General features: G+C 32.3%; 3 protein-coding genes across 3 annotated transcripts; 2 read left to right on the plus strand and 1 right to left on the minus strand.

Annotated features, from left to right (window-relative positions):
• The first annotated feature begins 840 nt into the window (after window positions 1-840).
• Window positions 841-1,043, plus strand: LOC136071081 (putative cytochrome c oxidase subunit 5C-4). Its single transcript, XM_065781934.1, has one exon. The coding sequence runs from the start codon at window positions 849-851 to the stop codon at window positions 1,041-1,043; it is 195 nt and encodes a 64-aa protein (XP_065638006.1). The 5' UTR covers window positions 841-848.
• Window positions 1,044-7,647: 6,604 nt separating this feature from the next.
• LOC136071082 (putative cytochrome c oxidase subunit 5C-4) lies at window positions 7,648-7,842 on the plus strand. Its single transcript, XM_065781935.1, has one exon. The coding sequence runs from the start codon at window positions 7,648-7,650 to the stop codon at window positions 7,840-7,842; it is 195 nt and encodes a 64-aa protein (XP_065638007.1).
• A 1,529-nt stretch (window positions 7,843-9,371) lies between these two features.
• LOC136071086 (cysteine-rich receptor-like protein kinase 42) lies at window positions 9,372-14,176 on the minus strand. Its single transcript, XM_065781943.1, has 6 exons — window positions 13,004-14,176; window positions 12,235-12,348; window positions 11,760-12,110; window positions 10,984-11,218; window positions 10,439-10,583; window positions 9,372-10,332 (listed from the first exon to the last, which is right to left on the minus strand). Exons 1-6 carry the CDS (start codon window positions 13,887-13,889, stop codon window positions 9,958-9,960), a joined length of 2,106 nt encoding a protein of 701 aa, XP_065638015.1. The 5' UTR covers window positions 13,890-14,176; the 3' UTR covers window positions 9,372-9,957.
• Between the last annotated feature and the right edge of the window lie 3,216 nt (window positions 14,177-17,392).

Here is a 17,392-nt window from a genome sequence, read left to right on the forward strand (position 1 = left end):
CAAAAAAAAAAAAAAAAAAAAAGAAGAAGTACACAAAACCCTACATGTGGTTTCTCACTGAACCTGAAACAGGAATCTTATGAATTTTAAATGTAACAATCAACCTCTGTTACATTCAAAACTTTAATGTTTTACAAATAAAACAACACTACAAGAGTTAAATGTTACATTCAAAACCTTAATAGGGTTTCGTGTTTTATTGGGGGAAAAAACCACAAAAATGTGTTGCGTATCTAGCAAGTCTTTGTTTACATGCACGTGAAGATGTGAATTGATGGAAGGTGCAAATTGGAAAATTAGAAAACTAATGGTCCGTTTGGATTGAAGGGGAGGGAGGGGGAGTAAAGTAGATTTAATATAAAATTAGCTTATTTTTAGTCAATTTTACTCTACTTCCCTTCACTCCCCCTCCTTCTCCCTCCATCCAAATAGGTCATAATAGAATTGTTTGTTAGCCAAATAAATTTGATGTTTTGAGATATTTTTATAATTTTTTCCTCACAATAAACTAGTCCCAAAAGCTTGAATTTGAATAATTAACCATGATTTTAACATTTCAATTCAACATGTAGGCATAGATTCTTTGTCCATGTGTGAGCTTAGACTCTCTTCAATGAGTGGGGTGAGTAGCGTAATAAGTAGATAGAAAGTATAGATAGCATAGATAAAGTTCAAATTTATGATGGTTTGTTCTAACATCATGATAAACTATATATATATATATATATATATTTGATATTACATCATGATAAACTATCACTTTATATCCCAAAATTACTTAATAATATAATTGTTCCAACATTTTAACATCCAGTCCGTGTTCATCCTGTGGATTTTGCAGGGTAGACATGGCTTCTCATAACATAGCACAGTCTGCATATCAGGGTCCAAGTGTGATTAAGGAGATTTGCTATGGGATAGGTCTTAGCCTCATGGCTGCTTTCCTTTGGAAAATGCATCATTGGAAACTCCAGAGGAGGACCAAGGAATTCTATGATATGCTCGAGAAAGGTGAAATTAGTGTCGTGGTGGAAGATGAGTAGGCTGTAACATACTTTGTTGTTTTTATCTGATTCCACTTATCTTCTTATTTTGATTTCCCTTTTTTTTTTTTTTTTTGGGTGAGAACTTGCGGTTTCATTTAGCAGTTCAGTTTGTTCTGTAATATGCACAAAGTAATCAGTTTTCCTAATAATGTAATGTGATGAGGGGTCCCTTTTAGTTTTGGATAAATTAAGGGCGGTATGAGATGTGACAATAGCATCAAATCGTTGAAATGGGTGGATTGGACAGAGGCCCAAAGTGTTGTTATTTTGTCTAGGTATAGCCCTACTAAATGTAGGGAATATGTGCCTCAGTCCGTGTGATTTTTGTAGATTTGTACTGCCAAATTGTGAGGAGGAGAAAAGGATGACGCCCATGAGGAGTCTTCCAATCGGCCTAAAAAAAAAAAAAGTCCTTCAGGCAGTTATAACTTAATCAATCATTCATCAGTCATAATCTATATCTATATAATTTGGATTTTATATATATATATATATATATATATATCTGTGTGTGTTGTTGAATGTAAATACATTAAATGCTTAATTACATAAAAACTTATAAAAATATAAGATACTTCTAAATAACATATGCACAATTTAATTTACCAAGTTTACATTATATTCTTATAAAATAATTATACTACATATTTCTACAAATCGCATAAGTTTGCAAAAACCAATCGTTGGTACATAAACATAGCAGTAGCTAACACAAAACACTCGCCACTAACAACAAACTTAAAATAGATCCTTCTCACCCCAAAAAAAAGAAAAAAGAAAAAAAAAAAGAGGCAAACAAATAGCTCAAAAACAAAAGCAGGCGCCTCCAAAGAACAAAGAATTCTATTTTTAATAGATATCACGTTCTTACACCAAGCAAGCCTATGTTTAAAGTCCAGACCTTAAAAATGGCAGACATAATTTCTCCATTACAAATCCTAGCATTCCTTTTTTCTTTTTCTTTTTTTAACCCTTAGCTTTGTGTTTCATAGAATACTAAGAAGGTTTGCTAGACTAAAATGTTTGGAATCATTTGGACAGATGGTTCTCTTACTGTTCATTTATCATCTCACAAGCTATGCCTAGGTAGTTGAAGTTTAGCATATCGTGGGGTAACAGTTAGGTAACCATCTCATTGATGTGAACTTGGAGTTAATTTTTTCTTTTGATTTTCTATGTTCTTTCTTTTATTGTTCAATTTGTAACTTGGGGCCTATAAATAAGTTTCAGCCTCGAATACTAGGTAATGGTCCCAACCATAATAGACAAGGATAATATACTTGGCAGAAACTTATTAAGCAGCCTGTCGACATGTATGACCATGTGGCAGTTTAAAAACTATAATCATCCAAAGCCATTGGCATTNTTTTTTTTTTTTTTTTTTTTTTTTTTTTTTTTTTTTTTTTTTAAATTATATATCCATTCGATTTTTTTGAAGGATTTTACTAATGTGTGCCCTTAGGACACACATTAATTTTTATTTTTGGAAAAAATTTTCTCGAGAGTTGAAAAAATAATGACAGCTTTTTCAATTTTCAAGAAAACATTTTCAAAAATAGAAAGCTTAATTTGTGTCTTTAGGGCACACATTAACCAAACCTTTTTTTGAAACCCAAACCGGGCCGAAACGCAAAATGTTTTAATAAGACTATAAATTAAAGCGCACTAGGCCCTTCCTAGTCTAGCGACAAGCAAAAACTAGGGCCCTCGGTCCACCACAGTCCTACTTTTGTCCGAATTAAACACGTCCTCTACGGGTCTACAGTCTACCTTTTTTTATGGGGGTCTACTGTCTACTTAGGCTTGGGAGATTTGTGCCCCTTTGATACATGTGTTTAAAAATTAAAAATTATTATTTGAAAATATTTGTGAAAATACGTGTAGGTGAAAAAGTGTATAGAAATACATGTCATGTTGTTTAAAAACTGAAAATAGTTGTTTGAAAACACAAACCAAACACCCTCGGCTACTAGATGTTGACCCTGCGCTACACGATTTATTATTATTATTTATTTATAAATTTTGTAAAAATTACAAGTAGGAAATATTATAAAAATATTAATTACCTAAATAATAATGTTATTATTATATAGAGAAATATTTTTTATTATTTCTTGTAATCCAATTTTAATGTGGTTGAATTTTTTATCTCCTTGAAAATATAAGTTGTAAATGTCAAAATGCAAGAAATTATATTAAGTGTACTTGAGGAGCAGGTTAGAATGCTAAGTGGTCTTCTTACTTAATAGTATAATGCAAAGTAGTCAACATCGTATTGGAGGCCATTTTAGTTTGATTACAAAAGGGGAAAAAAAAAAAAACAGTATTTATGTATGTTGGTATGTCAATTTTTTTTTTTTTTTAAGATAGATATATAATCAATTTTTTCTTCATTTGAGCGTTGGATTTATTTCTGTTTTTTAATTAGATATAAAATAAGCTATATAATAAAATTTACTCTTATTTTTTCTAATGCTATAGATATAGTTTTCATCATTGTTAGTCCCACAATAGTTGGTTTGTTTAGTGCAATACCATGCTAAAAATAAACAAAGTTAGTTCTTTTCTCTGATCATCTTCTTTTGTTCAAAATCGCCATGCTTAATCACATAACATACGCATTAATAATAATAATAATAATAATAATAATTAAAGATCTCAAATCCAAATTAACCTCAATAAATTCTACACAATCAATTAAGAATACTTCAATAAATAATATCATATGAAATTATGAATTGCATTATTTAGAATATTTTAAAAAATTATAGAATTTAAGTAATAATTGAACTGCTTATCTAATCTAAGTTTTCTTATGCGGATTATTAAAACAACAAAGAAGAAGTTTTTGTTTGTGATATAAAGTTCTCCGTGTAATTCCAAATTGATATCAACGTACGTACAAATCAAAAAAAAAGAAAAAAAAGAAAAAAATCAATCTTATTTGATTTGCATGCCCAAAAAATTGATAAGAATAAAAATAGTGGTGTTATCTAAAAATTAATAATAAAATGATTAGATGAAGAATTTAAATTGTAATCAAACTAATATTTTTATTTACTTAAAAATTATTGGAGAAAAGATAAGAACAAAAAAAAATCTATTTTTTTTAAATCTTAAAAAAAAAAATTCTGCTTTGTACATTTATATTTGTTTTTATTTATTATAAAAGTTTTGTTTTATTTGATTTGCACTCTTAAAAAGTTGAAAAGAATAAAAAGAGTAGTGTTATCTAAAAATTAATAATAAAAGGATTAGATGAAGAATTTTTATTGTAATCAAATTGAGACTTTTATTAAGGTAGAAATTATAGGAGGAAAAAAATATCTTTTCTTAGAAAAAAATCTAAAAAATATTATATTTTATATCTTTTCTAAGCCTAACTTTTCTAGGGTGTGTGTGTGTATATATATATATATATATGAAAGGGGCAAAATCTCCAAACAATAGGCCCAACCCAAAGAGTTGATGGGCCGGCTGATTGAGTGGGCCAATACAACTAATTTGGAAGAGATGGATGTCAAAGTCATCGGCCCAAGCTTATATGGAAGGACAATGAAGATAAATGATACACTGAAAGACAAAGCCAGGGGATGATTTTTGTATATTAAAGTCCTCCTCGGTCCGTCCTATAAGTCCGAATTTTAGTATAGATATTCAAGAATTACTATTCACTTTCTCTCACTCTTTCTTTTTGTAGGAGCTCTTCATGTATCTTTTTCTCAGCCCCTTTTCATGGGGGACTTGCCTCTCCCTATATATAGTAGAAGGAATTACATCCTGTCCCTCAACTTGGATGTCCTTTAAATTTGGCTTTGGATACTTGTTCTATCACTGCCTTGCTGGTAGTGGTGGAGCAGAGTGTGAAAACTGTGCAAATACTTAGAAAGGATCATTTTCCATTTAATGCGGCAGGATGGTTTGGCAACAGGGGCGGAGTCAGGGGGGGTCGGGGGGCACTTGCCCCCTCTGACTCCACCCAAAATAAGTTTATAGTAACATCCTGCAGAAGTGAGCAAACACTCTATTAAATGCTTAACCTGTTTGCCCCCTCTGATATAAAGAAAAAAACAAAATGCAGTCCCTAAAATAGCTCTGTTACCGAAAAAGAAAAGCTAAAAAGGTTACCCAGTGATTGAAGGATTGACGCCACTGTTAAAACATACTACATCATTTTGGTTTTAAAAATAAACTTTTATCAAGTCCCAGATTCAAGCATGTCACTACCATTCTTGGAACGTTTATCCCAACTTTCTTTTCTTTTTTATTTCATAAATTTTCAATTGATGGTAGGTCTTATATTTTAATATTTTATACAAAATAATTATTAAAAAAAAAAAAAAAACTAACTAATGTCCTTGTACTTTAGTTTCAAACCCTAACCTCCACTATCTTCTCTCTCCTCCCTCTCTCAGACATTTCAATTTTAAACTCTAGGTCTAGGTTTCTACTACAAACCCAAATTTAAATACTTTGAAGAATAAAGAACAAAAAAATTGAATTGTAGATATTATTTAAAAGCAATCAAAGCAATAGACGTGTATACAACATTAGGTATCTAAATTTTTAGGAATCAAATTAGATATCTAAATTTTATGTAATTAGATTAATCTCTTACTTTAATTGTTTGTAACTATAAATTGGTTATTTTTGTTTCGATATGAAATATATATTTGTACTTAATTGAAATTATGGAAAATCCTGAGTATAATAATGAGTCCAAATCAAGTTCTAAACGAATTCTCATACAATTGTTTTTATTTTTGCCTTTGTAAAAATAGTCTTTAAATATTGCCCCCTCTGAATTGAAATTCTGACTCCGCCACTGTTTGGCAAGGAGTATTGAATGTGGAGGTGATGGGTGCTTGATAATATCTCCTGCCTTCACTTGCTCTGCTTTACTTCCTTCATTGACAATTGCCTTAGGGGCTCTAAAGCTGGACCCCGATCTCTCAAGGAGGGCGTGCTCCTAGGGCTCCTTGGGCGAGCCATTCCCTACTTGGTTCCTGGTGTTTGGCTACCTCACCTAGACTGGCCCAGACCAATGAAGAGCAGGGCCCATCTGACTTCTCGAGCAACCCATTCACCATGTCCTTCTCTCCTTGGGTTACTCCCTCCCACAAGAAATATATATATATATATATTTATTTATTTATTTTTCAAACATGTGTCCATAAACTTTTTTTGGTATTTATTGCTACACCTGTGCACTACCCTCCGCCAATTTTATTAATCTAGTGCACCAAAATCTCTAAAAAATTTAATCAATGGTCCAAAGTAATCGTCACTGAATTTATATTTTACCGCCTTCTTTTCTCTCATTTTCCTGAACTCTATTCATGGTTCTTTCTCTTGCTCTCTACAGTGACAATCAGAGGTACGTAGTCCCTTAAATAATCAGTTATGTTTCTTTGATTGATTTTGAACACTGAAACTTGGGGTGCATGCTTGTTTGCTTTTGCAATTGTGAGACTAAAAAGAAACTATTTTAGAGATTTGAAATTGTGATTTCTTAAGTAAAAGCAGAATTATGGTAAGATTGGGTTTCATGCAGAGGAGGGGATTACTGATGAGATAGATAAATTATTTGACAATCATGATGGCCTCTGGTCTAATGTATATGGTTTATAATTTCTATGATGAAAACACATCAATACAAAGGGCTGTTTGTGGCTTGGATATCCAAGGCAGATATTAATTTAGTGGAGAGTAAAAGATTTAAAACCAATAAATAAATAAATAAAAATTTTCCAAAAAAAAAAAAAAAAAAAAAGAAAAAGTACACAAAACCCTACATGTGGTTTCTCACTAAACCTAAAACAGGAATCTTATGAATTTTAAATATAACAATCAACTTCAGTTACATTCAAAACTTTAACGTTTTACAAATAAACCAACACTACAAGAGTTAAATGTTACATTCAAAACCTTAATAGGGTTTCGTGTTTTATCGGGGGAAAAAACCACAAAAATATGTTGCGTTTCTAGCAAGTCTTTGTTTACATGCACGTGAAGATGTGAATTGATGGAAGGTGCAAATTGGAAAATTAGGAAACTAATGGTCCGTTTGGATTGAAGGGGAGGGAGGGGGAGTAAAGTAGATTTAATATAAAATTAGCTTATTTTTAGCCAATTTTACTCTATTTCCCTTCACTCCCCCTCCTTCCCCCTCCATCCAAACAGGTCATAATAGAATTGTTTGTTAGCCAAATAAATTTGATGTTTTGAGATATTTTTATAATTTTTTCCTCACAATAAACTGGTCCCAAAAGCTTGAATTTGAATAATTAACCATGATTTTAACATTTCAATTCAACATGTAGGCATAGATTCTTTGTCCATGTGTGAGCTTAGACTCTCTTCAATGAGTGGGGTGAGTAGTGTAATAAGTAGATAGAAAGTATAGATAGCATAGATAAAGTTCAAATTTATGACGGTTTGTTCTAACATCATGATAAACTATATATATATATATATATATATATTTGATATTACATCGTGATAAACTATCACTTTATATCCCAAAATTACTTAATAATATAATTGTTCCAACATTTTAACATCTAGTCCGTGTTCATCCTGTGGATTTTGCAGGGTAGACATGGCTTCTCATAACATGGCACAGTCTGCATATCAGGGTCCAAGTGTGATTAAGGAGATTTGCTATGGGATAGGTCTTAGCCTCATGGCTTCTTTCCTTTGGAAAATGCATCATTGGAAACTCCAGAGGAGGACCAAGGAATTCTATGATATGCTCGAGAAAGGTGAAATTAGTGTCGTGGTGGAAGATGAGTAGGCTGTTTTATCTGATTCCACTTATCTTCTTATTTTGATTTCCCTTTTTTTTTTTTTTTTTTTGGGTGAGAACTTGCGGTTTCATTTAGCAGTTCAGTTTGTTCCGTAATATGCACAAAGTAATCAGTTTTCCTAATAATGTAATGTGATGAGGGGTCCCTTTTAGTTTTGGATAAATTAAGGGCGGTATGAGATGTGACAATAGCATCAAATCGTTGAAATGGGTGGATTTCCTAGAGGCCCAAAGTGTTGTTATTTTGTCTAGGTATAGCCCTACTAAATGTAGGGAATATGTGCCTCAGTCCGTGTGATTTTTGTAGATTTGTACTGCCCAATTGTGAGGAGGAGAAAAGGATGAGGCCCATGAGGAGTCTTCCAATCGGCCTAAAAAAAAAAAGTCCTTCAGGCAGTTATAACTTAATCAATCATTCATCAGTCATAATCTATATCTATATAATTTGGATTTTATATATATATATATATATATATATATCTGTGTGTGTTGTTGAATGTAAATACATTAAATGCTTAATTACATAAAAACTTATAAAAATATAAGATACTTCTAAATAACATATGCACAATTTAATTTACCAAGTTTACATTATATTCTTATAAAATAATTATACTACATATTTCTACAAATCGCATAAGTTTGCAAAAACCAATCGTTGGTACATAAAATAGCAGTAGCTAACACAAAACACTCGCCACTAACAACAAACTTAAAATAGATCCTTCTCACCCAAAAAAAAAAAAAAAAGAAGAGGCAAACAAATAGCTCAAAAACAAAAGCAGGCGCCTCCAAAGAACAAAGAATTCTATTTTTAATAGATATCACGTTCTTACACCAAGCAAGCCTATGTTTAAAGTCCAGACCTTAAAAATGGCAGACATAATTTCTCCATTGCAAATCCTAGCATTCCTTTTTTCTTTTTCTTTTTTTTACCCTTAGCTTTGTGTTTCATAGAATACTAAGAAGGTTTGCTAGACTAAAATGTTTGGAATCATTTGGACAGATGGTTCTCTTACTGTTCATTTAGCATCTCACAAGCTATGCCTAGATAGTTGAAGTTTAGCATATCGTGGGGTAACAATTAGGTAACCATCTCATTGATGTGAACTTGGGAGTTAATTTTTTCTTTTGATTTTCTATGTTCTTTCTTTTATTGTTCAATTTCTAACTTGGGGCCTATAAATAAGTTTCAGCCTCGAATACTAGGTAATGGTCCCAACCATAATAGACAAGGATAATATACTTGGCAGAAACTTATTAAGCAGCTTGTCGACATGTATGACCATGTGGCAGTTTAAAAACTATAATCATCCAAAGCCATTGGCATTGCTATTGACATATCCCTGAATGGTTTACATCAGACATTTATTGAGAACTACCTCCTGTATGCTGCACAATTTAATTGTGAAAGGGCCTTAACATGACCATCAACCGCATTAGCTTTGACAATAGAATTATAATTTTGATGATGACTACTTACCCATTTCATCAAAATGATAAGAAGATTTAACCAATAGAAGAAAAGAGAAAGTTGAAGATTTTGCCGTTTTAGTTAAGTTACAAAAACAAGCCGACACAAGGAAATGGGTTACAAGAAACTACCACCCTACTTGATCAACTTTTAATATTTATGGAAGTATTCATGTGCTGGAAGAAGGCCAGAACAGAAAAACACGTTATCAAATGTCCAGGACTTCCTCATTGCATACAAAAATATTTATAAATATTAAAAAAAAAAAGAAAAGGAAAAGAAAGAATGAATCTGAACATGACTTGGTGTAAATCTGCTAATGAAGTTCTGAGCTGGCCATAATTTATACCTTTACCGCCTCCTAACTTTTGAATCTGCTACTTCTGTCCAACTTTGAAGTGCCTTTAATTTTGTTGCTTTGGGGTATGTATCTCAAACATCTGATATATGCATCTCTCTCCTATAGTCGTGTAGGATCCACATGATAAAAATGCATATATCAGACCCATAAAATAATTATTGATTGCGCAGATGTGTGCTTCGTTGTATAATTTCCTCCTAACCTACAAATGTCAATTTGAGGATTGAATATTAATCAGTCTCGGGATTATTAGAATTTTACTCTGAATCTACTTCTGAAAGAACTCTAATCTTGAAATCACATCTGAACTGTCCCTACTAGAGGACTCTGTGGAAGTATAGGACGCTTCCAGCTTTCTTGCTGCGTTTAACACTACGCTGTCCATGCTATAGGACTTAAGGGAGCTGTCTGACCCAAGCGCATTGGTACTCAGAAAAGGAGGTTGTTTTGGTATAGGAATCTCACAATCTTTACTAGTTAACATCTGAACTACTTCCTCCATGGATGGTCTTAAAGCAACTGAAGCTTGTGTGCACAAAAGCCCAATTTGAAGCACATCTGATGCCTCTTTTCCAGGAAATTTATCTCTCAGGCAAGGGTCAACAGCTTCAACCAATTTATTTGTTTTGTAGAGTTTCCATACCTGAGGTAAAAAATGAAACATAACACATAAACAAAAAGAGCTTAAAAGCTAGTATGGTTCTTGTATCCTATAGCACTATTTGAAATACATGGATTCTGAGTCTTACTGTTTGTAGAAGGGAACTTGAGTCCTCAATGAAAGAATTATTCCTCCTACCACATACAATCTCAAGTACCAGTACTCCAAAACTAAAAACATCTGCTTTCTCTGTAAGTTGTCCTCGAACAAGATACTCAGGAGCCATGTAACCTCTGTTAAAAAGACATGCACTTTTAATGAGAAAGGGAAAGAATTGAAACACTTAAGGAACTATAAATTGGGATTCCAAATAACAGTTATAATGGGTTAAAACGATGGAAATCTAGCAGGTTGACATGAACTGCAATGAAAAATATAATGGAACTGGACAGTGCAGGCCACCATATTTTACACATTAAAAAAAGACTTATTTTCTCATAATTCTTACTTTATCAGATTACATAGAGACATACAATTAAAATAAACATGAAGACAATGAATTTATCCTAATATAATAGATTTTCAGTTTTACATTACTAAATCATGTAATGATTGAAGTACTGGTATATGTCAGTATAAAAACATGATCCTATATGAAGGAAGTGAAATAGAACTTTTACAAAATTTACTTACAGTGTACCAGCAATTCCAGTACTAAGATGACTTTGATCAGCAGCAAAACATCGAACAAGGCCAAAGTCGGCAATCTTTGGGGTGAGATTCTCATCCAGAAGAACATTGCTGCTTTTTATATCCCTGTGAATTATTCTTACTTTGGCACCTCCATGAAGATATGCAAGCCCCTCAGCTGTCCCAACAATGATATCAAATCGTTGCCTCCAATTTAGAATCTGAACTTTGTTCTTGTCTGCAAAGGATATAGAGATCATCACCATTTTGAAATGGTAGTTTTACCTTTTCTTTTCCCTGCATTTCTCAGCTTGTATGTTTTCAGTTGCAAAGATATATGTTACTCATTCAGGAATGACTTATCTACAATTCAGCAATGTAACAAGCATATTCATGTCCTAAACCAATTCAGTAATTTGTTTCAAATGTGGATCATCATTTGCATGAATAAAGAGATACCATGGCTCTGCATTAAGCAGAGCCTTACATAGCTATTAGAGTTACAAAGCTCTTTAAGCAAAAAATGATAACACACCAACAAGAGATTTAAGAGGGGAAAAGCTGAAAATTGAAACTTTTACGGAAAAAACACTACAGTTCACTATATTTTATAAATTCAGAACTTTAAAGCACTATTCACTGTAATTTGCTAAACGTGCAAAATGCTAAACAACTTTTCAGTTGAAGATCTATGTTGCAAAAGCTTTACTAATAAAGTTTTTGAGCTAAAACTCTACTTCTTACAGCAAACCAAAGAGGTATAAAGAAAATAGAATTACCAAAAATGAACTGATCGAGGCTCCTGTTTGGTACATACTCATAAACCAAGAGGCTCTCAGGGCCTTCAATACTGCAACCCAAAAGCTTCACAAGATTCTTGTGTTGAATTCCACTGATTAAATTTACTTCATTGAAAAAATCATCTACCCATTGCCTGGTATTGAAAATCAATCTCTTAACAGCAATAATTTTCCCATTTGGAAGAGTTCCCTTGTATACAGAACCAGCTCCTCCTTGGCCTATTTTTCTTGAAGGATTAAAGTAGTCTGTTGCCTTCTCAAGAGTCTCATATTTGAAATTCAAACTAGCCCTATCAATACTAGTTGAGATTTGGCCTATATTATTGCGCTCTGAAGTGCAAGACAAGATTAATGAATTAGAACATTACTGGATGATAAATCATAAAAGCTATTGTAATGCATGAGAAACCACTATAATTCTTGTCTTGATCATGACAATTTCTCAGAATTGTACCTTCTTTGATCCTTAATAACCTTGCATAGCCAGCATATGCAGCAAACAGAAAGAGCATTAAGAAGGCAACTGCCGATAAAACTATGGCTACAATGGCTCCTGTTCGAGAAAAACCTGGACAATATAAAAGTATAAAACACATAAACGACAGCAATTGAAAAACAACATTATCAACATGGTCAGAGAACATCAAATAGCACCACTCATTATGGAAATTGACATATATGGAATGGGGTTTTAAAATACATGAAATGAACAGAGAGATACTCAAAGACAAACCCACCATTAAACAGAGTGACTTTTACTCCAATATGCAACTGCCATAATGGAACAAAAGAGAGAGAAAAATAAAGGACGAATACTCAATAGACAAAAAAAAAAAAAAGCCTTTAGTTTCTGTTTGCAAGCTGAGAAAAATTGATGGAAAATAATAGAAAACAAAATCTTTGAATTTGCCCCCTTTTCTTTGTATTCATTATCTCCACTCAAATGATCATACCTTAGCTATTCATGCCAGTTCAATTAAATTGCATATATACACAACCAAAAAAACCTAGAATAATCAGATTCTAAACATTGTCTTCTCATTCTTTTCCATTCCCACAAATCAAATAGAAAGGTTATGAAATTAAAAATGCCACCACCGGAAATAAAAAATGAACCTTTGATTCAATTTCATTCCAACTTACCCCACAAAGTCCAGCAAAATCATGAATTTCAAAAAAAAAAAAAAAGAAGAAGAAGAAGAAGAAGCAAGAAACTTAATTACCATGACCATTTTGTGCTTCTCCATTATCATAGTAAAACTTCTCAGTGGAATACCTCAAATAACACCCTGCATTCAATCCTCTCCCTTCCCTCCTTGGCAAGCACTCACTGATCACTGCCTTCCCAGCCTTCTCCAAGCACTCTCTGCACCCATCACTCCCAACAGTCTTCCAACACTGCGCCAAGGCATACACACCCTTCACTTCAGCCACTGCAAACCCTTTGTTTCCCACAGCAGCTTTTGTCACATTTTCAATCAAAACCCCAACATTCTTTACAAACTCAACCTTGGAAACTTCATCAACCTCCACGCCATATTTGGAGCTACAGTTCACAGTGTCAATCAAAGGGTTAGTAGCTTCTTGGTAAAAGCTGTAGTTATCATAGCGCAAAAAGCACCCATCAAGGTAAATGCGAGCTGAGATGGAAGGAAGGCATCGAGGGAGCTTTGTACGGCTTGCAGCATAGCAAAGAAGACAGTCTGTGTGAGAAAGGTCTTGGAAGCATTGAGCTAAGCCATACATGGGAGGTGTGGAGTTGACAAAGTTTGTGCCCCAGTGGTTGGTGTTGACAAGCTGAGATAGGCTCTCCATTTCTTTCACAAAGGTGGGGATGAAGTTGGTGAGTGGTGGAGTCTTGACCGTGCCACAGAATGGGCCTGACTGTGATATCCTTGGATCAGAGAGTGAGAGAGAGATTAAGCTGAAAAAGAAGAAGACCCAAGTTGGATTTTTGTAGCTTGGGCTTAAAGAATGTATGGAATTCATGGTTGGTGTCATGAAGATCATGCAACAAGCTCTGCAGTGTACAGATTGCAAAGCTACTATAAGCAAAAGAAATGGGAGAGCAATTATTATGAAGGTGAAAATGAAAAGGCAGTTTATCATTATGTTGGGTTTGTCTTCTTTTCTTCTTGTTGTTCTTGCTGTTTGGTGGTGTTAGATTTGTTTTCCTTGTTGCCTGTACTTTTGATTGTTTTCCTTATTTTCTGGAAAGGTTTCTACTTTCAAAATGTGAAAATGTTGCTTCCAGAAACTGAGAAAAGTAGCTCACAAGAGGAATACACAAATTAATGTAAAGTTGCTTTTGTTAAAAGAAAATTTGGTAGGAGAAAACCACAAGACGCGACTTTAAAACCATGTGGATTGAGTTTTGTAATCTTTTTCTCTTTTTTTTTTGGTAAGAGTTATGTATTTTCCAGATGATCTTTAAAAAAATTGGGTGAAGTAATTATTGAAGAATACCTGTCCTCTATCAATGTACTGTTTGTTTTTTGTTTGCAGTGTCAACTTTACTTGTATTAAGAGTTAAATAGCAAATATAGACAAGTCAATTTGGTGGCATTCCCAGTTCCTACGCTTAACACTAATTAAACAGGAGACTCGTTTTGTTTGATTATGTTATTATAGTAATATCGTTTAAGGACGGTGAAAATATGTATAAATAAAGTGTTATGAAAATATATTTTGTGTTATTTAAACAATAAAAATTGTTGTTTAAACAATACAACTAAACATGGCCTCAAGAATTCAAACCCATGTCAGCACTTGACAAAACATCTTGTAACACTAGCATGAGATTAGAATACTGTTTCGGAGTATACAATAATTTTCGGTTTTTTTAGATAGGAAAACTTGCTTTCCCACCTTCACTTCTTGGTAGCTCAGAGCTCTCCTGATAGTATCTATCCTATTAATGGTGTGATATGAATTGTATGGATTAGACGCTATGAGTTTGTTGTGTGAATGTGTGCTCTATTTCATATTAGCACATTGTAAATCAATTTAAACTATATATAAGTAATTGTAAGAGTTTCAATTTTAATTAATTCTTTTAGAGTATAAAAAAATATAATTAGGATTTTCTCGGATCCAGATAACTGACAAGTATGTAAAGAGATGTAGCTCTTATTTCATAAGTATATGATAATAATGTAATGCTTAGCAAATAAAATCTAATCATTTTTTTTTTTTTTTACATTCTGCTAATCCTTTTTTTTTTTTTTTCATTAAATTGAACAAACAAACGATAAAAAAGAGGAATACTTTTTTTAATGAATAAAAAATGGGTAGGGGTGACTTAAGTTGGCATCTTCTATCGGGGCATGAGTAACATGATCATAATGACACTTTATCCGTTGTCGCTGGACCTGAGCCTACAAGAAAACGAAATGTGTTTTTAAGCTTAAAATGATTACAATAATGGACGTGAGCAAACCTTCAAATGTCACTTCACATATATGTCAAAAATTTAATAGAAGAAAGAGTAATCTCAAAATTAATTAAGATGTAAATGTTAGTTTCAAACTTTAATTGAGAGGCCAATTCCGGCACACGACAATTGTGCAACTTCTTAATCTGTGATTTTGGGTAGGTTGTTGACTGTACAACTAAAATGAATGATTGAATTTTTGCTTATGCTAGATGTAATGGAACAAACTAAGTTTGGAAGAGTTGTGCTCCTCCGATGGTCAACACCTTATCCATCTGGACTCTAGCTAAAGCTTGTCTGTTGGTGCTTCTGCTTTGTTGCAACTCAATTTCAGTTTTTAATAACTCCATTTCAGTTTTTAATGGAATATTTCCGCATTGAAAAAAAAAGAAAAAGAAAAAGGGTCGGTCGGTGTAGCTATAGGTGTAGTTGTGTAGGTAAAGAGAGTTACACTTTTACATTTACACCGTCCACCTGGTGCACAACAAACTCTCTTGTTGGGACCTCTTCTTTCACATCATCTACCTACATTATCATAATATTTATTTATTTATTTATTTATGTCTCTGTCTATATGTGGGCCATGTGTACTTCTTTTTTATTTGGACTTAAAAAAGTGTGCAAAAAACAAAGCTACAAATCTCAATGTACCCAGCAGCCACGTTTGACAAACAGCAGGATTGCAAATTAGTACAGCGCAAAGTTGATGGCATCTTTGACCCTTTTCCTTTACGGCTTTTTAATTACCCTTGATTTTTGGATCCCTCTTTCAATAATGGAATCATTACCATCATTCTTGAAAGAAATAATTGCAATTCAAAGTGAGTGATGATGGGTCAGTAAGATTTTGATAAAAGATTTTTAATATTGATGTTTAAGTGTCTGTAAAAATATATATTTATAAAAAATGTTATAAAAATATGTATTCTATTATTTAAATAACAAAAGTTATTATTTTTTAAATAACATTACTAAACAAGTCCTAATCTGTGATTAGTTGGTACTTGGTAGGATGATTTGGGAAAGTTAAAAAAAAGGGCCAACCAAAGAAGAGAAAAAAGATTAGCAGAGAAAGTTTTTGACTATTTCGTGCAAGAGAAAATAGGAGAATAGAAAGGAGTGAGGGTGAGCATTTTCCAATTATTGAACCTAACAAAATTTGTCCTTCCAAAAGTGGGAGGAAAAAATAGAGAACTTGGGTGAAATAAAGAAAAATAAAGTGATGATAGATTTGTCCCAGACTAATAAGTTTTTAGTCAATGAATAATGATACAGTTTATATAAAAATTAATATTAATCTATATTTATATATATTTATAAGACGAAGTATAGCATTTATTGTTGTTACGCTCTAATTAAGTTACATCAACGTCCACGTCATTATATATATATATATATTTTCTAATTTTCCTATAATTTCTTTTAACATTCACTTTTAAAATATATATATACTTTCTCAAATCTTTTTCATTCTCTTATTTTTTTCATCTCTCCACTAACCTCTACTTTAATATTACTATTTATCTTTTCCTTTGTCTTCCTTTATTTGTTTCTTCTTATTCACTCCCTCTTACTATAAATTTGTCATCTTCTTTTCCATTCTTTGCATAGTTTTCCCTCACAAAAATGTTATTTCTCTCTCTCTCTCTCTCTCTCTCTCTCTCTCTCTCAATTTTTTGGTGGATTTTTATTTTTCTTGCATCTCTGCTTTAGGTTGATAAATTTTTGTTTTTTTTTTTTTAAACTCTAATTTAGGTTGATACAATTTAGTTTTGTGTTTTAAGTTATTATTATTATTTTTTGTTCTCCGATTACACTATAAAGAATTAAAGATAGTAGATAAGAATATAATATTATTCTATTACATTGCATGATTTGGATAATTTAGTGTTTATTGTTATATCTTTCATTTTACTTTTTTTTTCTTCTCGTCATATTTTATTCAATATTGAAATTCAACCACATCCTCCTTATCATTAAATTATTTATATTTTCTCTCCCTTTTTGTTTTAAAAAAATAAAAAATGTAATATTTTACTTAAATTCAAATAATAAAAAATTGTCATCATCAAATTGTACTTATATTTTTTTACATTTATACTTTTTCCAAGCTTTCTCATTCCCTTTACCTTTTCATCTCCCCAAACCTTCTAATTTAATACTACTCTTTTTGTTTCCC

The sequence above is a fragment of the Quercus suber genome, unplaced genomic scaffold (genome assembly GCF_002906115.3).
Source record: "Quercus suber isolate HL8 unplaced genomic scaffold, Cork oak 2.0 scaffold_284, whole genome shotgun sequence".
NCBI classification, from domain to species: Eukaryota; Viridiplantae; Streptophyta; class Magnoliopsida; order Fagales; family Fagaceae; genus Quercus; species Quercus suber.